The sequence below is a fragment of the Wyeomyia smithii genome, chromosome 2, assembly GCF_029784165.1.
Source record: "Wyeomyia smithii strain HCP4-BCI-WySm-NY-G18 chromosome 2, ASM2978416v1, whole genome shotgun sequence".
NCBI classification, from domain to species: Eukaryota; Metazoa; Arthropoda; class Insecta; order Diptera; family Culicidae; genus Wyeomyia; species Wyeomyia smithii.
This window is the reverse complement of record NC_073695.1, coordinates 157,944,576-157,971,675: the sequence shown is the minus strand read 5'-3', so window position 1 is coordinate 157,971,675 and position 27,100 is coordinate 157,944,576. Positions and strand designations below refer to the sequence as shown.

The 27,100-nt window shown below is 33.7% G+C and overlaps 2 protein-coding genes across 8 annotated transcripts in view; one reads left to right on the top strand and one right to left on the bottom strand.

Annotated features, from left to right (window-relative positions):
• Positions 1-27,100, bottom strand: part of LOC129721825 (uncharacterized) — a 669,416-nt gene that overhangs the window by 546,715 nt on the left and 95,601 nt on the right. The gene's annotated exons all lie outside the window — the stretch shown is intronic.
• Positions 1-27,100, top strand: part of LOC129721826 (transferrin) — a 119,940-nt gene that overhangs the window by 613 nt on the left and 92,227 nt on the right. The window contains exons 1-3 of one of the 6 annotated variants that reach the window (XM_055674858.1): positions 303-443; positions 509-598; positions 822-1,056. In XM_055674858.1, the coding sequence (XP_055530833.1) occupies positions 954-1,056 (103 nt within the window). In that variant the 5' untranslated portion in view covers positions 303-443; positions 509-598; positions 822-953. Of the gene's footprint in view, positions 1-261; positions 277-302; positions 444-508; positions 1,057-27,100 lie in introns of those variants that run through there. The other 5 variants (XM_055674857.1, XM_055674856.1, XM_055674854.1 and 2 more) reach the window with 5 other exon arrangements.

The window sequence follows — 27,100 nt, the reverse complement described above, 5'->3', positions numbered from 1 at the left end:
TATATATATATATTTATATATATATGGGTATGCGCATACATAAAATATTGTATGTCCAAGTTTCGATCAAAGGCGTGCCGGGTGGTTGCACTCGTGCTCTGGTTATATATACGAGCTCATTTATCGGCTAGTATTGTGTTTATAAAAAGGCTGCGATCGGCTTATTGCTACTGTCGGCCGAGGTGATCCACTCGGCTTTGACCATGAAAGTGAAAGGTATAAGAATTTCGTCAATAGTACATCGGCGATGTGGATTCGTTTTAACGTTCTGAAGAAGTAGGTGCTCTTTAGAAGAGATATAGGCGGCCGTACTGTTGTTTAATATTGTTTTAAGATTATTAAAAGTTGATTTGAAATATTTATGTAATAATTTTATCTATTTTGACATTTGCACAACAATCCTATCGTTTCATATAGCTTTTTGACCAAACTTACATAATCAGGTTATGTTTAAATTATAATTAGTGTCAGTTTTATATCACTTGAGCAATTCATTTCATATTTTCAGAAACGTGCTGAATATATAACTTGAAAGTTATTTAGTGGTTAAACAGAGAAAAACCTTGTATATTCGTTCGTGCGGTGACAAGAAATGAAGGTATGGGCTCATTTATGATGTTGAATAACTTTAACGACTGGGTACAAGGGAAACCCGTTGCAACGTGCGCAGGGGGATCCCCTCGTTTTCAAGAACAACGCGTGATATTTTGAAAAATGAACACAATAAATGGTAAATATTTATCATAGCCATGGTACTATTGCGTATATAGCATTGAGATATCAAATCAAGCAATCAGTTAAATTTCATTGTGATTTCATAGCAGAACGTTAACAACGAAATTCGTTTACGTTTGACAAGTACAGATAGTCGAAAAAACAAAGTGAAATAATTTTAATGTGAAGAAAAAATTTGCTAGAAAGTGTTTTGTGTTACACATCGAGGGATAACGAAAATGTTGTTGAGGATACGTTACTGCTGCTTCATGTTGGTTGTATTTTTAGCATTCGTGCAAAGCCAAGAGTTCATAGAGAGCAAAACGAAGGGAGCCATGAAATGTAAGTTACTGAATCTTTTCCAAACTATAGGTATTGATAAGATGTGATAGACTAGCATTGCGAATGACGTCAAATATTACCATCACTAGAAAAATTATGCTGTCGACAAATGTGAACTAAATGTTTGTAATATGTACCGTTTTGATTCAAACTTCGAACAGTCTCAAACTCCGAACACTTCAGAATAAAAATCGAATTATTGTAGCTAGTGTAATAAAAAGTATGATTATTATATAGGGTAGGGAACATATTTTAAGCAGCCTTAAGCCTGTATCAGACTAACCGTTGCAGCGGTCAACCGCTACCGTTCCGTTCTTTTTCGACCAATCAGAACACAGCGGTCGACCGTCGCTTGTTGTTGTTGCAAAAAATAGAATCTTTTTTATTTTTGCCGCCGACCGTTCCCAACGGTTGCCGGCTGCTGTCATTGACATGGCGAAGGAAAACGAATATCTTCACACCTACACAAGATCACATATAGAGACTTGACAAATGAAAATGTGTGCTTCTCTTTTTGGCACACACGACAGCCAGTCAAAACATTGATAGCACCGGCAACGCTGGTTGGCGATGTCAAATCTCGACCAACGCACACTGGCAAAAATAAATCCAAATTCCCACTAATTAAAAGTCGCTGGGCTGGATACCTTAAATATAGCATTTCTTATGTAAAATTGGCCAATAAATCGATGGTTGATATTTTCATTCTGTGCAGGGCACGGGAAATGGTCTATATTTCCAAAAATACGCAAAAATAGGGTGAAAAGAGGCGAAAAAGACCATTTCCCGTGCCCTGTCCAAAATGAAACCATCGCCAATCAATTTGTTGACCAATTTTACATAAGAAATGCTATATTTAAGATATCCAGCCCAGCGGCTTTTAATTAGTGGAAATTTGGAATCATTTTTGGCAGTGTGCGTTGGTCGAAAATTGATATCGCCAACCAGCGTTGCCGGTGCTATCAATGTTTTGACTGGCTGTCGTGTGTGCCAAAAAGAGAAGCACACATTTTCATTTGTCAAGTCTCTATATGTGATCTTGTATAGGTGTGAAGAGATTCGTTTGCTTTCGCCATGTCAATGACAGCAGCCGGCAACCGTTGGGAACGGTCGGCGGCAAAATAGAAAAGATTCTATTTTTTGCAACAACATCAAGCGACGGTCGACCGCTGTGTTCTGATTGGTCGAAAAAGAACGGAACGGTAGCGGTTGACCGCTGCAACGGTTAGTCTGATACAGGCTTTAGGAGCCGCCTGTGTATTGAGACGAAATACCCCGAATCTTTTAAGCAGTTTGCATTCACCCCGAACCTTTTAAGCAGTTTGCATCTGTTTTGCAGGGGATTTTCGTCAGTACCCAAATAGCGCCTGAATAGCTGCAATTTTTTTTGTTTGATATTCTTTCAAAGATTTTTCTGTATTGAACGGTATTTCATGTATTCGTAAAACAGCTAGTTAATCATAGTTTTCGTTCTTATCATTGAAATTGTCGATATTGATCGAAATTCTAGAAATTGAGGCCAGTTTATTTCGAATGATTAAAATAGGCGCCCCTGCTTAAGCCGTTCCCTACCCTACCATTTCGTTCCTTGTAATGTCATTTACCCAGTGATGCAGAGCTCTTTACTGTGAGGATACTTACAGGGAATCAGCAGGAGGTAATAAAAGTGACAGTCAGTATGCAGACAGTTTACTTATCTATCTCTTAGCGATTACGTTAAAGTGCTCGGAATTTGAATCAAAGCCAAATTTTGAATTTTCGTTATTTTCATATACAAAACATGTTCAAATTAATATAAATAGCACTTAATTCTAGCTAAACATTTCAAAAGGCCCTATCTGCTTTCATCGTTTTTCCGGAGCGTCTTTTCATTTTGGTAATGGTGCAGCTTTATTAACTCTCCCAAGCGTAGTTTTTGTTTAGAAGGCTAGAGTTATCCCTCCGCTTTCAACTTGTGCAAATAACGTGTCATAAAAGGTGTTTAATAAGTTGTGGTGATTGAATAAAAGTGATCGATCAAAAAATCGTTAAAAGCAGATAGGACATTTTGAAATGTTTCTCTAGAATTGCAAAAATGAAACAACCTACAGAAGATACATCATGGCTTAAGTGTTCGAAACTTGATGCATTGCGGTATATAAAATCAGTATTAAAAGCTCCAGTAACGCTTCTAAGTACTTGATAATGTAGGTTGTTATCAAGTTATTTCCGCGGGTACTCCTTCATTCTTATATTAGTTGTCGGCAAGATTTTTTTTTTAAGTTAACGCCAAACCTCAAAGTTATTAAGTTTTTTACCAAATAACGTGTTTTTTACGTCGTTGTTTTATTCCAAATAACGCTGTTTTTGTTCGAATAATCAAATTACAATTTCCTGCGTTTAGACGGGTGTAGAGATGATTTTCCAATCGATTGCTGTAAGTAATCGGCAAGGAAATCGGTTGGAAACTGACTGAATTTCAAACATTCGTAAGTGGGCAATTTCCGTGACGCTCTCGTTGTTTTCGGGTTTTCAATTTGTACTTTTATCCCAGAATGTTGCCGTAAGACGTAATTCTATGTCAAAAAAATACCAATAGCACAAAATGACATTTTTAGCTCATATGAAGATCTGGTCAAAGTTTCTGCCAAGGTCGATTTAAATGCACGCAAAACTTTTCCTTATTACTTTAGAAGCAATAGCGTAAAATTGTTAGGTAACAAATCCATTACTCAAAAGGCAATAAAATTCTTCCCCAGTCAAGTTTACTTATTTATTTTTCATCTATTTATTTATTTATTTCGTCAAACAAAAGTAGACTACATATGTTTATAACTAACTTACATCCTATATGTTATTTATACTAATTAAAGGAAGAAAAAGATTTTATACATAACACATATAAATTGACCTTTTTTCTGCCTTGGCTTATATATATATATATATATATATATATATATATATATATATATATATATATATATATATATATATATATATATATATATATATATATATATATATATATATATATATATATATATATATATATATATATATATATATATATATATATATATATATATATATATATATATATATATATATATATATATACCCAAGTAACACATGCAACATCTTTTACGAAAAATAGTACGAGGGTGGTATCCAAGACACGACCGCATGTTTGACGTAGGACTACGATAGTTTTATATTTTATTTAGAGAATTTAGACTTTGTTCGATTTGACCACGTTCCACTTTCGACACGGTTCGACTTTGGCACACAAAAGCCAAAAACGAGCGGTTATGTTTAATCATAATTTATAGTTTTCTTGTTTTGCTTTTAAACAATTTGCAATTCAAACTCAACAACCACCAAGAGAAAGGCATTTTGTCCATTATGTTGCCGAAACCGAAACCAAAATAGACATGATCATAGCAATACCGTGCTATACCTCTAATTACTCGGAAGGGTCATATCAAGTGTCTAGGTCGTTGAAGGCTTCATGCGGACGTTGCGTTCCGGATACTTTCAGATTATTGAGCCTTAATCCATCAAACGACACCTCTAACAACTTACAATCCTAAAACTAGTTCATTGGTGGCCACATATTGTTAAGGTCATATGCCACCAGAGAGTCATAAAAAGAAAAGCGTTTATTTTTAAAAATAATTTAGATTATTTGTTTGCAGACATCTATTTAAGAAGAAATAAATACTGTTTTTAACATTGATGAATACCTTTCATCCTAATGCAGTCAAATTTCTTCAACACGCGGAAAGGCAATTTTTGCCTTTCTCCTAGAAAGGTATAGCAATCACTGGAAAAACCGAAGGTATAAAAGTGGTCCCAATGGCCGAATGTCATATACCACTCGGCTTCTTTCGACGAACTGAGCATTTTCTGTATGTATGTATGTATGTGTGTATGTGTGTGTGTGTGTGTGTGTGTGTGTGTGTGTGTGTGTGTGTGTGTATGTATGTGCAACTTTTTTTTCTCACTCACTTTTCTCAGAGATGGCTGGACCGATTTTCATAAAATTAATTGCAAATGGAAGGTCTAGTTGTGCCATAGGTTGCTATTGAATTTCATTGTAATCGGATTTTTAGTTTAGAGGTTATGTATCAAAATGTAAAAATCACGAAACATCAATATCTCAGAAACCACACAACCGATTTCAATAAAACTGGTTTCAAAAGATTGGGCTGTCCCCAGAACCCTTAACTTTAAAATTTTGTTATGATTGAACATATGGTTCAAAAGTTATGTAAAGAAAAGTTATCCTGAGGTTGTTTAAACTCACTCATTTTTCTCAGTGATGGCTGAACCGATTTTCACAAAATTAGTGTCAAATGAAAGGTCTAGTTGCCCCATAGGTTGCTATTGATTTTCATTGCAATCGGGTTGTAACTGTGTCCGTTGTTCATAAAAATGTGAAATCACATAATGAAAGTAAACATAATGACTTTCTCCTAACGATCACTGGCTAATCAAAAGGTAGAAAAATGATTGAAATGGCCGAATGTCATATACTACTCAACTCAGTTCGACGAATCGAGCATTTTCTGCATATATGCATGTATAGGTGTATATGTTTGTGTGTGGGTGTGTACGTGTATATGTGCACTTTTCTTTCGCACTCATTTTTCTCAGAGATGGTCTGACTGATTTTTTCTATCTTGGTGTCAAATGAAGGGTCTATTTGCCGCTTAGGTTGCTATTGAATTTCATTGTAATCAAACTTTTAGTTTTGGCGCTGCGTCAGAATGTGAAAAACGCTCTTATAGCTTAGAAACTATGAACATAGTTGAATTTAAATAAATGGGCTTTCAATCCCTTAAACAATGAATTTCATAATGTTTAAACATGTGGCTTGAAAGTTATAGGAAGGAACTAAACCCGCAGACTGTTTAAAACTATAGCTACGATCAAAATATGTGGCCTCAACATCATTTAAATTTAATATTGTACTATTTCCCAATCTCCCAATCTCACTCGATTTTCTCAGGGATGGCTGAATCGATTTCAATGAAATCAATTGCAAATGAAAGATCTAGTTGCCCTATAAGACCCTATTGAATTTTGTTGTAATCTGATTTCTAGTTTAGAGGTTATGTATCAAAATGTAAAAATCACGAAACATCAATATCTCAGAAACTACACAACCGATTTGAACAAAATTGGTTTCAGATGAACGGTCTACCTAAAAACCCTCAACTTTTGAATTTTATGAAGATTGAACATATGGTTCAGAAATTACAGAAAGAAACGTGTTCTGGAGACTGTTTAATTTCACTCATGTTTCTCAGAGATGGCCGGACCGATTTTCATAAAGTCAGTGTCATATGGAAAGTCTTGTTGCCCCATAAGACCCTAATGATTTGTTTTGCGATCGGATCATTACTTTTCCTGTTATGTTTAAAAATGTGAAATCCAGCTATGAAAAGAAACATATTCTGATGACTACTTGGGCTCACTCACTTTTCTCAGAGATGGTTGACACGATTTCCACAGAATTAGTATCAAACGAAAGGTCTAGCTGCCTCATAACACCCTGTTGAATTTTGCTGTAATCGGAATGTAACTTCGTCTGTAATGTATCAAAATGTGAAAATCACTAAACTTCATTATCTTAGAAACTACACAACAGATTTTAACAATATTGATATCGAATGAACGGGATAGTTAAGGGTTAACTGATGAATTATGACTGAACACTTGGTTTCAAAGTTTGGCTCCCCCATACGTTCCCTTTTCATTTGATTGTAATCAAACTTAAGCAACCGTTATGTTTTAATTTGTAAAACAACGAAAATCTATTATCTCAAGTATTACACGACTTATTTGAACATAACAAGTGTCATACGAACGAGTCATCTCTCACACTTATTAATAACAAACTTAAAAAAAATTTATATACTGTTCAAAAGTTTTGTAAAGAAAAGAAATTCAAAGACTATTCAACACTAAAGCTGCTTTGATCAACATATATGGCCTCAACATGATTTAAATGTGGTATCGTACTATTTGAACGTTCCCGGTATCGCTCGTGATTAAATTGTTCGAAATTAAGAGTCATTTCTTATATTTCGCTATTTCAGAAGCACTAACATTACGTCAAATTTCATATTTTATACTTTAATTACAACATCAATATTTTTGAACCCAAAGAGTGAATATACCTTTTTGGATTTAAGCATTCATGTCAATCTATTTTTACAAATAATAAGTTTGAATGAGAAAGGCTGAGTCTGACCGCTAGGTGGATTAATTTAGGTTTTTATATAGGTCTTAATTAAGAACGATTTAGTAGAAAGCAAACTTACTTTCATCTTCAATTGCGCATGTAAAATATAGCTCACTCACCGATTGCAAAGCAGTATCATTGTCAGTTTCATACAACTGCTTAGCAAAGAAGTCACTTAAAAAATTCCTGTATTTACAAGTTCGTTGGAAAAGTGACGATAAAGAGTTGCAGTTTTTAGTGGAAAATCTATATTCACAAAAATTTTGAAATTGACATTGGAATTTATGAGGATGCACATGTAACAGTCATTTTTTTTTCATTTTAGGCCAATTGAAACATTTATTCATTAAGCAGAACCAGAAAAAAATCAATCAATTTTAAGACACCAACGAAAAAACAAACAACAAAATGCCATATTTAAAAGTCAATAAACAATAAGTTAATAAACCTAGCTCGGTTTGATAAACAACATTAACCTCTCCAACTGATGTTTGCATATTACAAGTCTGGCAATGACAGGTTGTGTTCATATGTTTAGTATCTTTACACGGTTGTGTTTATATGTTGTGTTGTGCGACAGGTTGTGTTTATATGTTTAGTAATATTTTCCTGCAGATGCTGATGTAATATTTTTGTAATTAAAAAATATGAATATGAATGTTTAAAACCAAACGTCAAGATGCATATAATTTGGGTTTTCTCTATACCACAACCGCGTAATGCAACTAGGATTGTCATATTGAATTAAATTTATTTAACTGGAAAAATATAACCATCAGTACAGCTTAAACGAGCTATCTGAAATATCTGTTTAAAAATCTTTACGAAGCATATTGGTTTTCTATTGTCTTTTAAATAGCCTATAGTTGATCATTTAAATAAATCTGAGAAAAACAGAGTGTAGAATTCGAAAAGACAACAACCCAATGCAACTTCTAATTTTAGGAATTTGAAAGAAGTTTTTATCACTAAACATGGATATGAAAATCACTGCGGTTGCAGTTCAAATGCCATTTACTCGTCACGACAACCAAAAGGAAACGAGCAACGGGGTAGCAAACTTCTGATTAGTAGAATGTTAACACAGCTTTTGTTGAAGAGATATTTTAATTATTATATAACAATCTTCCGCAATATTCTACCTGTCGATTAAGACATCGGCGTTTGAAATCTGTTCAGGGATAGTAATACAATAAGCACTTTAAAACGATGAAAAAACATCTGTTGCAGCTATATAAAGCGAGCTCGTGATTGCTTGGAAGCTTCGAAACTGAACTAGAAGAAGTGGATTTCAACTGAACTTTTTACTAATTTACTGTTCATCGTACAATGTACAACGAACAATGATATGCCAATTATTGTATCACATGCTTTGGCAACCGTCGTCGTTCGATCAAAGTATTGGTGGTCAAAATCTGTTCAGTTGTAATCACATATTGGATGCAACATCCACCATCGTGATATACTGTTGCGTACAAAATTATTTTATCCCCGGTCGCACAGTGTAGTGTGCGAACACGCACCACAGTACGTCGACAGCAGCTACATTGTTTCCACTTGGCTTGACTGCACACAAATGGCAATCGAGTGCTACTGCACTGACGACGAGCGACCGTCTTCTCATACATAGCCGGGGCAGTACTGTTGCCTGTGTCAGCATGTTTTCTTTCAAGACATCAGTTTTAATAACATTTTCACAACAGATCGTTTAATTGTCTGATAAAGGAGGTTGTTACTTTGTAACTTTCCGAAAAAGCTTTACTTTCAAGACATCAAAATAGTCTAGGTTCATAGAAGCAAATGTTAGTTGACCTATTGGGACGAGGAGATTCTGTCAATTTTTTTTTGCCACTGAATAGAGGTTGTCATAGCAGGCAGTTGGTGTCCACTCATGAAGTCTGTGCCAGGAGTGCTCGCATGTGATTGGTACATTGTTCGTAAAAATACGACCTTGAAACTTTTCATCAATTTTCACTGTTTAAAAATTAAGTAACAATGATATATGAAGAATCACAAAATTGTCCATCGTTTTATCAATCCAACGACATATTGATTATTGTGATCCATCATGTGGTTACATCAGTATTACCATTTAAAATCTTTCATTCCGACGTTACATCTTGGTTTTTAGTTTCCTCAGAATGTATCTCGATATAGTGCGGTTAGACGTAGTCCTACGTCAAAATGAAAGGAAAAAGTTATAAATAAGTCATAAATATGTTACAGGGAAAACATTGGGTTTTAATTCACTCGCATTGATGTTTTAAATCGGAATGATGTTTTAAATCGAAATAACAAGTTGAAGTTGTAAATACATTACGAATTGCTGTAAAAACTGAGAATGCAAGAGAGACAACAGTGGTGAATGTGTGTTTGACAGAAAAACGTATAGTGGAGACAAAATTGAAAAATGGCCGCAAAAGTTGTAGTTCAGTTTTAAATCAGTTGTAAATGTGATTTTATGGTGTGAACTATTTCTTCTTCATCAAATACAGTGCAGATCAAAAATACTGTTATAATATTCAAAATTATATAAAATATTTAAACACCAAGGGAATTTATGTTTGATTAAACATAAATAATAAATTTGAGAGTAAATTATAATCAATAAATTTATCATTCAATTTACTTGAAACAAGAACATCGTTTGATCTGATCGGCCATGATTTGTTTCAATTCTCTTTTTTGTCTTGCTCAACGATCTTCGGTTTTATTATTATTATTCTGATCATCGTTAATAACCTCATATCAATGTTTGAATATTTCTGTTTTACTTAAATTTCAAAATATATTACTTAATGCGTGGTTTAGTTAAGTGAATTTTTATACTATTTTCACTACTACAATAATCAAGATGGTGACGGCGATTTTTTTTATAGATTGTAGTAGCTTTATATAGCCTTGCTTAATTGGTTTCACGATTCCATCTCCAAATTGTGGCAGAAATTATTCCTCGTTTGGTTTACTAAAAGAGTAAGAAAGTTCAAATAATTAGTACATAGTGCATGACATCTTAGCTCACCTTGATGTTTCAATGTACATTTTTTTCAATTATTTTGCGATATTTTTACCGGAATAAACTTTATGGATAGTGGTAATATAACGGACAAAATCTTTGGGCAATCGGTGTACCCATTCAACGAATGCTAATAATCAACATGGCTGCCTCGTTAGCGCAAGCGGCGTGCTAAAATAATATTCAACACCATTTTTCTGTGCTAAAGGCACATTTCATAATATAATCCTATCGAAAATATATACCTGTATATATTTATAGACACTTCTCTAGAGTTCATCTGTTACTTTTTTCTTTATTTCAAATTAAAAAAAAATATGATATTGATTACTATCATATTAAGGTATTTTCGAAGCGCGTAAATTTTAACGAAGTACAAGGCAAATATTCACGACAAATCTGAAATCGCACGTGGATTTATTGTATTTAATCACTATACCAACACCCTATTCTATCAATGGATTGTCTTGATAATTTCTCAAATGAAGAGCCATGATTATTTTCGTGGGTCATCTGTTTTGTATGTATTAGAAACAATCATCAGCGAGTGAAGTTTCAACTCATTTGTGCAATTTGTTTATGACCTATTAATAACAGGCCACCATTTGTTGGTACTGGAAATGTAAGAGTGGTGGATATAGTCGTTATAAAGTTGTTTTATATAAGTCGTGTGAACAATTCATTTGAAGTTGAATATATGTTTTATATTGGCTCCGCCCCTTGCGCTTTTTGAGTTGTTAACAAGTTGTATATAAGTTTATACGTTATTTTTATAGTGACGAGATTTGTTATATATCAATTACCTAAACTTATTAAAGACTAACCGTGTTACTTGGGTATATATATATCTATATATATATATATATATATATATATATATATATATATATATATATATATATATATATATATATATATATATATATATATATATATATATATATATATATATATATATAAATATATATATATATATATATATATATATATATATATATATATATATATATATATATATATATATATATATATATATATATATATATATATATATATATATATATATATATATATATGTATATATATATATATATATATATATATATATATATATATATATATATATATATATATATATATATATATATATATATATATTTATATATATATATATATATATATATATATATATATATATATATATATATATATATATATATATATATATATATATATATATATATATATATATATATATATATATTCATATTTCAATTCAACGCGCAATTTAAATCGACAGAAAATAATTATTGTAATAATCCGAATTAAGTAAGAAACCATTATTCAATTACACTGTGCAACAAATTTTTTTGCCTTGGCTTCTATGAATGATTTTTGATGAAGATTGATGCGAAAATAAATTTCCCGGAGTTTGAACATATTTCAACTTAAGGGACAACAATGGCCCCATTTTTAATTTTTGAGAAACCGGTAATTTTTGATGTTTTTTCGACGCCATTTTGTTCTAAGACCAAATATCAAAATTCCAAGAGATTGTCCACATATAAGCATCTTTTTACCCATCTTTAAAAAAAGCAGATCTTAAATCGGACAAAAACTGAGCTCAAAACGGTGATTCTACGAAACCGGTTTTGGCATGGTTTTTGTATATTTCACAAAGCAAAATAAAAATTGAGTCTGGTGAATCGACACGCTGAGATACGATATCGTTAACAAATGACATTGCGAATTCACGACGGGCTTGTAATGATTGGATGTTGATAAGTCGCAGCGTTCGTCATATTATGGTAGGGGAAATGATGTCCATCGTAGATTACGAAGTGCATATAACAGGAATTGCTTTTGCACTGATTCTATTCTGTCTACATGTGTTGCAGAAAACGAAGACCATACAATGCTACAGTATTTTAAAAGAGACCTGAGATAGGAATTATAAAGTGTTTTTATTGTGTATGGATCTTGGAAGTTATAGCAGAAACGTTTCATAAAACTGAGCATGTTACTAGCCTTATTGATAGTTAATGATCAGTGAATGTTAATTTTGAGTCGAGTATGACTCTCAAGTCCCTAACTCGTTCACATTTCTGTGCTACCTGATCTACTAAGGAAAAATTGGTAAGTTTCTTTTTCTGCCAAAATCCATAGAACCACATTTTTTTACGTTTAGCTGAAGAAGGCTTTTTTTACACCAAATATAAAAATATTTTATCTCGTTACGAAAAATGTTTACATCGTCATCGTTTTTAATTTCAATGAAAAGTTTTATGTCGTCGGCATAAATAAGAGTTTTTACATGTTTTATAATAAAGGAAATGTCGTTTACAAATAATATAAATAGTAGAGGGCCCAAGTGAGAGCCTTGAGAACTCCTGAGGTTACCAGAATAGGTTTTGAAAGTCTACCTTTGAATTTGACTGTTTGTTGACGATGTGTCAGATACGATTCAACCCATTTGAGTAATTGTGAATGAATTCCAATTTTTCGTAACTTGAAGAGAAGCAGGGGTATATCTATGCGATCGAAAGCTTTACTGAAGTATATGAGGTTTCAACATAATTTCCTCTATCCATTGCGTTCAAAGAGAAGTTAATAAACTCGAGTAAGTTAGTTGTGGTTGAACGCCCTTTGAAAAAACCGTGTTGCGTTGGAGGAATTCTATGTTTTATATGATGAAATAACTTTTTGTTTATTATTGCTTCAAAAAGCTTAGGTATACAAGAAAGAATGGCTATGCCTCGATAGCTGCTAATGTCAGATTTTTACCAGATTTGAACACAGGCATTAGATATGAGTTTTTCCAGAATTTCGGGAAGCAACCGGATTCCACCGACATATTGAAAATTAAGAACAGTGGGGAAGTTAGCTCTTTAGCTAAATGTTTCATAAATGCTGGCGGAATTCCGTCTGGTCCCGGACCTTTAGATGCATCCAAAGCTGAGCAAGATCGCGCGAAATGACCTATGGTCGAATATCGACCATTTTTGATTTGAATGAAACTTTGCACACGTATTTGGCTTAGCAAACTGAGCATTTTTCACAGGTGGAGAGATTTTTTACACCCATGAGTTACATTCTAAAAGGGCGTATGCCTTTTGGCATAGGTTTTATTCGAAGCATTGTAGCCCAGAAACCGTTGCACAGTGGTCCAATAAGGCAAAAAATGGAACTTAATTCCATAGCGCCTTTTTCCTTCATCCTAGCTTAAAAGTGTCTTCGGAACAATTGTTTGTATGAATGACTCGCATAATCGCAAATTGTCAAAAAGTATGAAAAGTTTACTATACTAAAAATAAAAAAAATAACTTTTTTGTGTTAAGAGATAGAAGAATAGTTTGTTCAGAAAAGTTGTAGAAGGTTAAAAAATATGAAACTTTGTTGAGCAAATAAAAATCTTATCTTCTTTCGGTACAAAGTTATGAGGTATATTACATGGAACTTACTTAAAAGTTAGTTTTTTGTACTCAACTTTTGTTAGTTGCATTTTACACTAAAGTATTGTTCGGAGAAATTATTAGGGCACATAAAACACATATTTTTGCCAACGGTCATATATCTCCAGGACTTTTCCTTACGAAGTTATATCATATTTTAGCTTATTTTTTCGATAACTTCAAGAACGTATAGGTTAAAAAGGGGCAAGTGGAATCATGATATCAATACGTTTCCTTGAAGTTAAGCTGAAGTACTATAAACTCCTTTAGGTTCCATTTGTCCCAATCCACCCATATTAGAGTACGGCGAGCATATGTTACAGTAGGTTTTCATATATCCAAAATACTAACTTTTTTGTGTTAAGAGATAGAGGAATAGTTAATTCGGCAAAGTTTTAGAACGTACAAAAATATGAATCTTTGTTGAATAAACAAAATTCCTATCTTCATTGGGTACAGAGTTACATGGTATTTTCTGTAAAAGTTACTTAAAAGTTATTTTTTTGCAATTAACTTTTGTTAGCTAAATTTTACAAGAAAACGTTGTTCTAAAGAAGCATTCGGACATACAAAACACACGTTTTTGTTGAAGACCACACATATCCAGGACTTTTCCTTACAAAGTTATAGCACATTTGAACTTTACCAACGTATAGATTAAAGATTAGGTGAATTGAGACAGATGGATCTTATAACAGTTCTGAGCACCTGAGCTAAGCTTTGAGAAAAAGTATTAACATCATGATTCTACTTGCCCCTTTTTACTTTATACGTTCTTAAAGTTATCGGAAAAATGAGCTAAAACCTGCTTTGACTTTGTAAAGAAAAGTCCTGGAGATGTGTGGTTTTCAACAAAAACATGTGTTTTGTATGCCCAAATGTTTCTTTAGAACAACGTTTTCTTGTAAAATTTAGCTAACAAAAGTTAATTGCAAAAAATTAACTTTTAAGTAACTTTTACAGAAAATACCCTGTACTCTGTACCCAATGAAGATAGGAATTTTGTTTGTTCAGCAAAGATTCATATTTTTGCACTTTCTAAAACTTCGCCGAATTAACCATTCCTCTATCTCTTAACACAAAAAAAGTTAGTATTTTGGATATATGAAAACCTACTGTAACATATGCTCGCCGTACTCTAATATGGGTGGATTGGGACAAATGGAACCTAAAGGAGTTTATAGTATTTCAGCTTAACTTCAAGGAAATATATTGACATCATGATTCCACTTGCCCCTTTTTAACCTATACGTTCTTGAAGTTATCGAAAAAATAAGCTAAAATATGATATAACTTTGTAAGGAAAAGTCCTGGAGATATATGACCTTTGGCAAAACTGTGTGTTTTATGTGCCCTAATAATTTCTTCGAACAATACTTTCGTGTAAAATGTAACTAACAAAAGTTAAGTATAAAAAACTAACTTTTAAGTAAGTTCCATGTTATATACTTTATAACTTTGTACCGAAAGAAGATAGGATTTTTATTTGCTCAACAAAGTTTCATATTTTTGAATTTTCTACAACTTTGCTGAACAAACTATTCTTCTATCTCTTAACACAAAAAAGTTAATTTTTTTATTTTTAGTATAGTAAACTTTTCATACTTTTTGATAATTTGCGATTATGCGGGTCATTCATACAAACAATTGTTCCGAAGACACTTTTAAGCTAGGATGAAGGTAACAGGCGCTATGGAATAAAGTTCCACTTTTTGCCTTATTGGACCACTGTGCGTTGGTTGTATAGAAAAACTGTCTGAGAATGAGTTGTAGGGAATTAAAAATGCACCATAAAAAACCTAAATTAATCCACCTAGCGGTCAGACCCAGCCGTTCTCATTCAAACTTTTATTTGTAAAAATAGATTTACATGAACGCTTCAATCCAATAAATGTATATTCACTCTTTAGGTTCTTAAATATTGATGTTGTAATCTTCACATATAAAAATGCAGTCCGGTCTGTCTGTCTGTCTGTCTGATCCATAAAGGCTCGAAAACTACCAAACGGATCGGCGTGAAAATGTGTATGTAGGGGTTTTTGGTGCCGATAAAGTTTCATATGATAGTTTGAAACCTCTCCTTCTTCTGGAAGGGAGGGGTCCCATACAAATGAAACATAAATTTTTGCACAACTCAAGAACAAACCAAGCAATTGAAACCGAATTTGGCATATGGATGTTTTAAGGGGTAACAAATATGTCCATATTAGTTGGATGAAACACAAATTTGTGCACATCTCGAGAACTAATCAACCAAATGGAACAAAATTTGGCAGGTAAATGTTTTTAGAGGTAACAAATATGTCCATAATGGTTTGACGCGCCTCCCTTGTCTGGCAGTACATGTTTCTTCACAAATTTCTGCACATCTCGCGAACTAATCAACTAAATGGAACCATATTGGCAGGTGAATGTTTTTAGTGGTAACAAATATATTCCATAATCAACCTCAGACAACATTTTGAATTATAAGATGGCAACTTCCGGTTTCTGGAAAACAGCCGAAAATGGCCGATTTCCACCCAATACAATAATAGCCGGATCTAGAATAATACACAGGAGCTAAAATCGACCACAGATAGCATTTTAAATTCTAAGATGGCGACTTCCGGTTTCTGAAAACAGCAGAAAATGACCAAATACAACCCAATATGAGTTTTTCTTTAACCAGTATGCCGTTCAAAATCCAGAAATTGTCTTCAAATGCCATTATGAAATCCAAACTGGCGACTTCCGGTGTCGGAAAAACAGCGGCAAATGACCAAATACCACCCAATATGGGTATTTCCGGAGCCGTAATGATGCACTGGAGCCACAAATCGACTTCAGACAACATTTTGAATTGTAAGATGGCAACTTCCGGTTTCTGGAAAACAGCCTGAAATGGACGATTCCCATTAAATATTAGTATTTCTGAAACCAGAAAGATGCGCAGAAGCTAAAAATTGATCACAGACACAATCTTGAATTTTAAGATGGTGACTTTCGATGTTTGGCAAACAGCCAGAAATGACCAAATACCATTCAATATGAATGTTTTCGGAACCAGAATTACGCCCAGATGACAGAAATTGATTTCACAGGCAATTTTAAAGTCCAAAATGACGACTTTCGGCTTCTGAAAAACAGTCCAAAGTGACCAAATATCACCCAATATGTGTTTTTCTTTAACCAGTATCCTAAATACCATTTTGAAATCCAAGATGGCGACTACCGGTTTGTGAAAAACAGCCTAAAATAAACAAATACTATCCAATATGAGTATCTCTGGAACCAGAATGATGCAAGGAGCTAACAATTGACCTCAGGCACCATTTTGAATTGCTAAATGGCAACTTATAGGCAACAGTCGGAAATGACCGAATAATACTCAATATGGATATTCTCGTAAACGTGATGATGCATAGAAACCAAACATTGACCCTGGACACTATTTTGAATTTGAAGACGACCACTTTTAGTTTCTGGAAAACAACCAAAAATACCTCCCAATATGAGTATTTCCGGTGTCAGATTGATGCCAGAAAGTCTGCTGATAATGACAGAATACCACCCAATATGAACATATTCAGAATTAAGGCGATGTACAGAAGCCAAAAGACAAGGATGTTGTCATTTCGATAAAACCAATCATTTCAAACGATTTGTTATTTGACTTTGATCATATCCTATGGCCGATTCGTCGTGCATTTGCAGACTTCAAACAAACCGCAAGGAATCAATGAACTTGTAACGTTCAAATAGTACGACACCACATTTAAATTATGTTGAGGCCACATATATCGATCAAAGCAGGTATAGTTTTAAATAGTCTTTGAATTTCTCTTCTTTTCATAACTTTCGAGCCACATATCAAATTGTTATGAAGTTTGTTATTTGTAAGTTTGAGAGATGACTCGTTCGTATGACACTATTAATGTTCAAATAAGTCATGTACTCTTTGAGATAATAGACTTTCGTTGTATTGTTAACAATTTAATACATAACAGTTGCTTAAGTTCGATTTTAATCAAATGAAATGGGAACGTATAGGGCAGCCAAACTTTGAAACCACGTGTTCAATCATAATTCATCAGTTAACCCTTAACTAGCCCGCTCATCTGATATCAGTATTGATCAAATCGGTTGTGTAGTTTCTGAGATCATGAAGTTTCGTGATTTTCACAAGTTGGTACATCACAGATGAAGTTACACTTCGATTACAGTAAAATTCAATAGGGTCTTCTGAGGCAGCTAGACCATTCATTTGACACTAATTTTGTGGAAATCGGGTTAGCCATCTCTGAGAAAAGTGAGTGAGTCCAAGTAGTCATCGGAATATGTTCCTTTGCATAGCTTGATTTCACATTTTTAAACATAACAGGCAAACTAATAGTCCGATTGCAAAACAAATCAATAGGGTCTTATGGGGCAACTAGACCTTCCATTTGACACTGATTTTATGAAAATCGGTTCAGCCATCTCTGAGAAACATGAGTGAGATAAAACAGTCTTCAGAAAACGTTTCTTTTCATATTTTTTGAACAACATGTTCAATCTTTATAAAATTCAAAACTTAAGGGTTCTCCAGGTAGCCCGTTCTTTTGAGACCAATTTTGTTCAAATCGGTTGTGTGGTTTTCGAGATAATGATGTTATATGATTTTTACTATTTGATACATAACCCCGAAACTACAATTTTTCCCCTACAATTTAAAAATAGGTTTTATCAGCTGACATTTTACGTAGATCAGACAACTACCATTCGATTTCTGTGACTTTTTTACTCAAAATAAGATATAATTTGACTACCACTTTAAGATATTAGCGAATTACCATTAATGCTCAGAAATAATCGTTATTATTTTGCTTTGTGAAATATACAAGAACCATGCCAAAACCGGTTCCGTAGAATCACCGTTTTGAGCTCAGTTTTTGTCCGATTTAAGATCTGTTTTTTTTAAAAGATGGGTACAATGATGCTAATATGTGGACAAACTCTTGGAATTTTGATATTTGGTCTTAGAACAAAATGGCGTCGAAAAAACATCAAAAATTACCGGTTTCTCAAAAATTAAAAATGGGGCCATTGTTGCCCCTTAAGTTGAAATATGTTCAAACTCCGGGAAATTTATTTTCGCATCAATCTTCATCAAAAAATCATACATAGAAGCCAAGGCAAAAAATTGTTGCACTGTGTAATTGAATAATGGTTTCTTACTTAATTTGGATTATTACAATAATTATTTTCTGTCGATTTAAATTGCGCGTTGAATTGAAATATTGTTTTAATTTACTTTTCGACATAGAGAAGTCAATTGCTTCACAGTGTTGGTTATACACTAACATCATTTGATTAATGGGCCCGTATTTAGCATAATTGTTTCGTTGATGATTTAAAGAAAACAAAGTCCGAGTTCGTAAATTTCTAGAAGGCACATAAAAATTGAGTCTGGTGAATCGACACGCTGAGATACGATTTCGTTAACAAATGACATCATTGCGAATTCACGACGGGCTTTTAATGATTGGATGTTGATAAGTCGCAGCGTTCGTCATATTATGGTAGGGGAAATGATGTCCATCGTAGATTACGAAGTGCATATAACAGGAATTGCTTTTGCACTGATTCTATTCTGTCTACATGTGTTGCAGAAAACGGAGACCATACAATGCTACAGTATTCTAAAAGTGACCTGAGATAGGAATTATAAAGTGTTTTTATTGTGTATGGATCTTGGAAGTTATAGCAGAAACGTTTTATAAAACTGAGCATGTTACTAGCCTTATTGATAATTGTATTGTAATTATCAGTGAATGTTAATTTTGAGTCGAGTATGACTCTCAAGTCCCTAACTCGTTCACATTTCTGTGCTACCTGATCTCCTAAGGAAAAGTTGGTAAGTTTCTTTTTCTGCCAAAATCCATAGAACCACATTTTTTTACGTTTAGCTGAAGAAGGCTTTTTTTACACCAAATATAAAAATATTTTATCTCGTTACGAAAAATGTTTACATCGTCATCGTTTTTAATTTCAATGAAAAGTTTTATGTCGTCGGCATAAAAAAGAGTTTTTACATGTTTTAGAATAAAGGAAATGTCGTTTACAAATAATATAAATAGTAGAGGGCCCAAGTGAGAGCCTTGAGGAACTCCTGAGGTTACCTGAATAGGTTTTGAAAGTCTACCTTTGAATTTGACTGTTTGTTGACGATCTGTCAGATACGATTCAATCCATTTGAGTAATTGTGAATGAATTCCAATTTTTCGTAACTTGAAGAGAAGCAGGGTTATATCTATGCGATCGAAAGCTTTACTGAAGTATATGAGGTTTCAACATAATTTCCTCTATCCATTGCGTTCAAAGAGAAGTTAATAAACTCGAGTAAGTTAATTGTGGTTGAACGCCCTTTGAAAAAACCGTGTTGCGTTGGAGGAATTCTATGTTTTATATGATGAAATAACTTTTTGTTTATTATTGCTTCAAAAGGCTTAGGTATACAAGAAAGAATGGCTATGCCTCGATAGCTGCTAATGTCAGATTTTTAACCAGATTTGAACACAGGCATTAGATATGAGTTTTTCCAGAATTTCGGGAAGCAACCGGATTCCACCGACATATTGAAAATTAAGAACAGTGGGGAAGTTAGCTCTTTAGCTAAATGTTTCATAAATGCTGGCGGAATTCCGTCTGGTCCCGGACCTTTAGATGCATCCAAAGCTGAGCAAGATCCCGCGAAATGACCGATGGTCGAATATCGACCATTTTTGATTAGAATGAAACTTTGCACACGTATTTGGCTTAGCAAACTGAGCATTTTTCACAGGTGGAGAGATTTTTTACACCCATGAGTTACATTCTAAAAGAGCGTATGACTTTTGGCATAGGTTTTATTCGAAGCATTGTAGCCCAGAAACCGTTGGTTGTATAGAAAAACTGTCTGAGAATGAGTTGTAGGGAATTAAAAATGCACCATAAAAAACCTAAATTAATCCACCTAGCGGTCAGACCCAGCCGTTCTCATTCAAACTTTTATTTGTAAAAATAGATTTACATGAACGCTTCAATCCAATAAATGTATATTCACTCTTTAGGTTCTTAAATATTGATGTTGTAATCTTCACATATAAAAATGCAGTCCGGTCTGTATGTCTGTCTGTCTGATCCATAAAGGCTCGAAAACTACCAAACCGATCGGCGTGAAAATGTGTATGTAGAGGTTTTTGGTGCCGATAAAGTTTCATATGATAGTTTGAAACCTCTCCTTCTTCTGGAAGGGAGGGGTCCCATACAAATGAAACATAAATTTTTGCACAACTCAAGAACAAACCAAGCAATTGAAACCGAATTTGGCATATGGATGTTTTAAGGGGTAACAAATATGTCCATAATAGTTGGATGAAACACAAATTTGTGCACATCTCGAGAACTAATCAACCAAATGGAACAAAATTTGGCAGGTAAATGTTTTTAGAGGTAACAAATATGTCCATAATGGTTTGACGCCCCTCCCTCGTCTGGCAGTACATGTTTCTTCACAAATTTCTGCACATCTCGCGAACTAATCAACTAAATGGAACCATATTGGCAGGTGAATGTTTTTAGTGGTAACAAATATATTCCATAATCAACCTCAGACAACATTTTGAATTATAAGATGGCAACTTCCGGTTTCTGGAAAACAGCCGAAAATGGCCGATTTCCACCCAATACAATAATAGCCGGATCTAGAATAATACACAGGAGCTAAAATCGACCACAGATAGCATTTTAAATTCTAAGATGGCGACTTCCGGTTTCTGAAAACAGCAGAAAATGACCAAATACAACCCAATATGAGTTTTTCTTTAACCAGTATGCCGTTCAAAATCCAGAAATTGTCTTCAAATGCCATTATGAAATCCAAACTGGCGACTTCCGGTGTCGGAAAAACAGCGGCAAATGACCAAATACCACCCAATATGGGTATTTCCGGAGCCGTAATGATGCACTGGAGCCACAAATCGACTTCAGACAACATTTTGAATTGTAAGATGGCAACTTCCGGTTTCTTGAAAACAGCCTGAAATGAACGTTTCCCATTAAATATTAGTATTTCTGAAACCAGAAAGATGCACAGAAGCTAAAAATTGATCACAGACACAATCTTGAATTTTAAGATGGTGACTTCCGATGTTTGGCAAACAGCCGGAAATGACCAAATACCATTCAATATGAATGTTTTCGGAACCAGAATTACGCCCAGATGACAGAAATTGATTTCACAGGCAATTTTAAAGTCCAAAATGACGACTTTCGGCTTCTGAAAAACAGTCCAAAGTGACCAAATATCACCCAATATGTGTTTTTCTTTAACCAGTATCCTAAATACCATTTTGAAATCCAAGATGGCGACTACCGGTTTGTGAAAAACAGCCTAAAATAAACAAATACTATCCAATATGAGTATCTCTGGAACCAGAATGATGCAAGGAGCTAACAATTGACCTCAGGCACCATTTTGAATTGCTAAATGGCAACTTATAGGCAACAGTCGGAAATGACCGAATAATACTCAATATGGATATTCTCGTAAACGTGATGATGCATAGAAACCAAACATTGACCCTGGACACTATTTTGAATTTGAAGACGACCACTTTTAGTTTCTGGAAAACAACCAAAAATACCTCCCATTATGGGTATTTCCGGTGTCAGATTGATGCCAGAAAGTCTGCTGATAATGACAGAATACCACCCAATATGAACATATTCAGCATTAAGGCGATGTACAGAAGCCAAAAGACGAGGATGTTGTCATTTCGATAAAACCAATCATTTCAAACGATTTGTTATTTGACTTTGATCATATCCTATGGCCGATTCGTCGTGCATTTGCAGACTTCAAACAAACCGCAAGGAATCAATGAACTTGTAACGTTCAAATAGTACGACACCACATTTAAATTATGTTGAGGCCACATATATCGATCAAAGCAGGTATAGTTTTAAATAGTCTTTGAATTTCTCTTCTTTTCATAACTTTCGAGCCACCAAATTGTTATGAAGTTTGTTATTTGTAAGTTTGAGAGATGACTCGTTCGTATGACACTAGTAATGTTCAAATAAGTCATGTACTCTTTGAGATAATAGACTTTCGTTGTATTGTTAACAATTTAATACATAACAGTTGCTTAAGTTCGATTTTAATCAAATGAAATGGGAACGTATAGGGCAGCCAAACTTTGAAACCACGTGTTCAATCATAATTCATCAGTTAACCCTTAACTAGCCCGCTCATCTGATATCAATATTGATCAAATCGGTTGTGTAGTTTCTGAGATCATGAAGTTTCGTGATTTTCACAAGTTGGTACATTACAGATGAAGTTACAGTTCGATTACAGTAAAATTCAATAGGGTCTTTTGAGGCAGCTAGACCATTCATTTGACACTAATTTTGTGGAAATCGGGTTAGCCATCTCTGAGAAAAGTGAGTGAGTCCAAGTAGTCATCGGAATATGTTCCTTTGCATAGCTTGATTTCACATTTTTAAACATAACAGGCAAACTAATAGTCCGATTGCAAAACAAATCAATAAGGTCTTATAAGGCAACTAGACCTTCCATTTGACACTGATTTTATGAAAATCGGCTCAGCCATCTCTGAGAAACATGAGTGAGATTAAACAGTCTTCAGAACACGTTTCTTTTCATAACTTTTGAACAACATGTTCAATCTTTATAAAATTCAAAACTTAAGGGTTCTCCAGGTAGCCCGTTCTTTTGAGACCAATTTTGTTCAAATCGGTTGTGTAGTTTTCGAGATAATGATGTTATATTATTTTTACTATTTGATACATAACCCCGAAACTAAAAATCCGATTACATTGAAATTGAATGGGGTCTTATGTGACAATAAGACCTTTCATTTGCAATTAATTTCATGAAAATCGGTCCAGCCATCTCTGAGAAAAGTGAGTGAGAATAAAAATCTGCACATACACACACACACACACACACACACACACACACACATACAGAAAATGCTCAGCTCGTCGAGCTGAGTCGAGTGATATATGCCATTCGGCCCTTTGGAGCACTTTTATACTTTCGGTTTTGCAAGTGATTGCTATACCTTTACAGGAGAAAGGCAAAAATATGTTTGTCGTGCAACACTACCTACTTGTTTACTAAAAATAACTGTTTGTAAAGTACGCAACCAATAATTACTGGTCTACCTATAATATCTGTTTTCGTATATAAATACGATTGCACTACTCCAGATGTGTTAGTAACAGTTTGCATTTTGTGGAGATGAATAAATGGAAAATGGAATACACCAAGCCCAAATGCTGTAAACCCTTTCCTGATCATCGGTGCTCATCAAGCTTGCGCAAATTAAACGAAAACGTTATTGCAAAATTAAAAATATTGAACAGTCAAGCTCATTTTAATACGTCTTTATCAATTTGTGATTCGTGTAGTTATTGGAATGATAGTCAAGCCACCATTCATCCCTTCGTTGTGTGAATCTGGAACAGTTAAGAATATCAGCTTCATCATAATATCGGAAGTACTCCATCATGATACTGTTGCGGTTCAGGTGTTCATTGCCAAATTAATGAGTTTTTTGAAAACAACAATAGAGTTGAAAAAAGCGATATTAATGTCTGATGGAGCTGCCTCACAATATAAAAATAGAAAAAACTTTGCAAGTCTTTGCAAGTTCGAAACAAATATAACGTCGATGCAGAGTGGCATTTTTTTGCGACTTCTCATGGTAAAGGCCCATGCGATGCAATTGGTGGCATATTAAAACGAATGGCAGGAAATGCAAGTTTAGCTAAAGAACATGAACATCCCATTACAAGCGCAAAAGAATTGTATGATTGGTCTAATCAGAAAAGTAATAAAAATTCATCAAAAATGTGATTTAGTTGGGTATCATATGAAGAATATGAACAAGGAGTAACAGAATGGAGCAATATTTTCAAAAAATCTATAATAATAGCTGCCACAAAAAAGTATTACTCTTTTGTTCCGATTTCAGAAAATAAGATACAAACGAAGCTGTTTTCAAAAGATGACGAATCATTTACTTATGATGTATATAAAATATAAGGTGAAACTAGTTCTGTAAAGTATCTGTATCATAAAAAAATATGTTCCTAAGATAATAAAACTCGAAAATAAATATTTGATTCTTATATATATTTATATCACTTAGAACATTTAACTCTTTTCTTGAGAACCGTTAGCCCAATTGTTTTGTTGTCAGAGAATGAATTGTATATTTTTAATCAAGCATTCCAATGAACGTATGGTTTTTGCTGGAGAACCATGGACAAATTAAGAAAAACGTGTATTTTTCTAAATAAATATAATTTTTCGAGCCTAAATTAGAAATAACTCGTAAACCAATGCCTTTAGAATGTTTACTACCAAGAGCTTTTTGATTAAAAATGACTCTTTGCATCTTTTAAAATCATCAGAATACAAATATTTTGAAAAATGTTTGAATTAGAATTTTCATAAAAAAAATTAATCTACCATAAAAAAATATTTTTCATTACTCCATCCTGGACTTTTTTTTAGAAGTTGCGTATTAACGTCAAGTTTCTTTAAAAAAAATAAAAAAAAAATCAACTCTTTATTTTTAAATTGAAATTTAAAATTTATTTTTAATTTTTTTTGGTAAAAAAATTTTTTTTGTACAGTGTATATTTTTTTATGGTGCATTTTTAATTCCCTACAACTCATTCTCAGACAGTTTTTCTATACAACCAACGGTTTCTGGGCTACAATGCTTCGAATAAAACCTATGCCAAAAGGCATACGCGCTTTTAGAATGTAACTCATGGGTGTAAAAAATCTCTCCACCTGTGAAAAATGCTCAGTTTGCTAAGCCGCGTGCAAAGTTTCATTCAAATCAAAAATGGTCGATTAAATTTTCGCGTATTTCCAGGCGATTTGAAATGATTTTGCTCTGCTTTCAAAGTATCTTCAATTTCGCGTGAGCTGACATGTTCAATATTGAAAAAGTTGAGAAACTCGGGAAAGTTGGTGAAGAATGTATAGTCACGATCAGATTCTGAGAAAGTTGTATAATTTTGTTGAAAAAAATCAGCAAATAGATCGGAGGTGTCTGCCGGGTTCTCTTCAACTTTGTCATGCAGTTGCATTTTCGAAGGAAAATTTTCAGATTTTAACTTTGATTTAACATATTTGAAAAAAATTTTTGGGCAAGATTTGATTTCAAGCTCAGTTTTTAGTGTGAACTCTTCAAACGCGTTACTAATGGCACGGCATCGTTTAATTCGCCGCAAGTGTTAAGATAAGTTGTTAAAGCATCACGGTTTTTATGAGTTTTCTATTTTTTATGTGCTTTTTGTTTGCGATTTTTTAAGTTTTTAATTTGTCTTTTGTACCAGACTGGGTATTTGGAATTGCCATGACGTCTTATTCTTTTCAATGGTATATCGCTAATAAATAAATCAGATAGTATCTTATAAGAATTTTCTACAGCCGAATCGACGTTTCCACCTTCACACAATACATCTTGCCAGTTGATACTTTTTAGTTTATGTTTAAATTCATCATAGTTTGCTGACTGAAAGTCAAAAACCTCTTCGAATTCATATTCATCAGGTCTTTTAATCACATGCACAAATAAAGAAAACTTTATTGCTGAATGATAAACTTCGTTTTTCCATGATGGTTGTAATGAATTCGTCACACAAAAGTCTTCACTAATGTTGGACATTAACAGATCTAGATAACAATTTTGTCCATTTTTCACATGATTTATTTGATTAAGACCAAGACTAGAGGTTTTATCAAAGAGCAGTTGCAGCGTTTCGTTTTCGCCAATAATTGGAAGTAAAATACTGTGGGTCTCGACGTCCGGAATAAAATCCATGTTGCGTTGATTGAAATCACCGTATATGTGGAGTTTTACTTCAGGTAACAGGATGCAATATTTTCAACAATATGAAAAAACTATTCAAAAATTTCTTCACGCGCATTATTTGGAGGGAAATAGACAGAGACAAATAGGTGTGTCTCTTCAGCTAATTCTGCTTTCACCCAAACATGTTCGAACTGTTCAAACTGAATTGTGTCGATAACCACTGGATTAAAGTCTACCGACACCGCAATTAAAACACCACCACCGGATTTCATTTCAGATAATTGATAGTTACGGTCATTTCTATAGACATTATATCGGCAACCGAAGACTTCTTCGCTGCAAACACCCTCATCCCAGCTGGTTTCGGTTGCTAAGATAACAGAAAATGAACAGGATAGTACATTTTTTTCAATTTAGTTAATTTTGTGAGCGCCTCGCATGCGGTTAGGGAACCTATACATTAGAGAAATGACAAGAC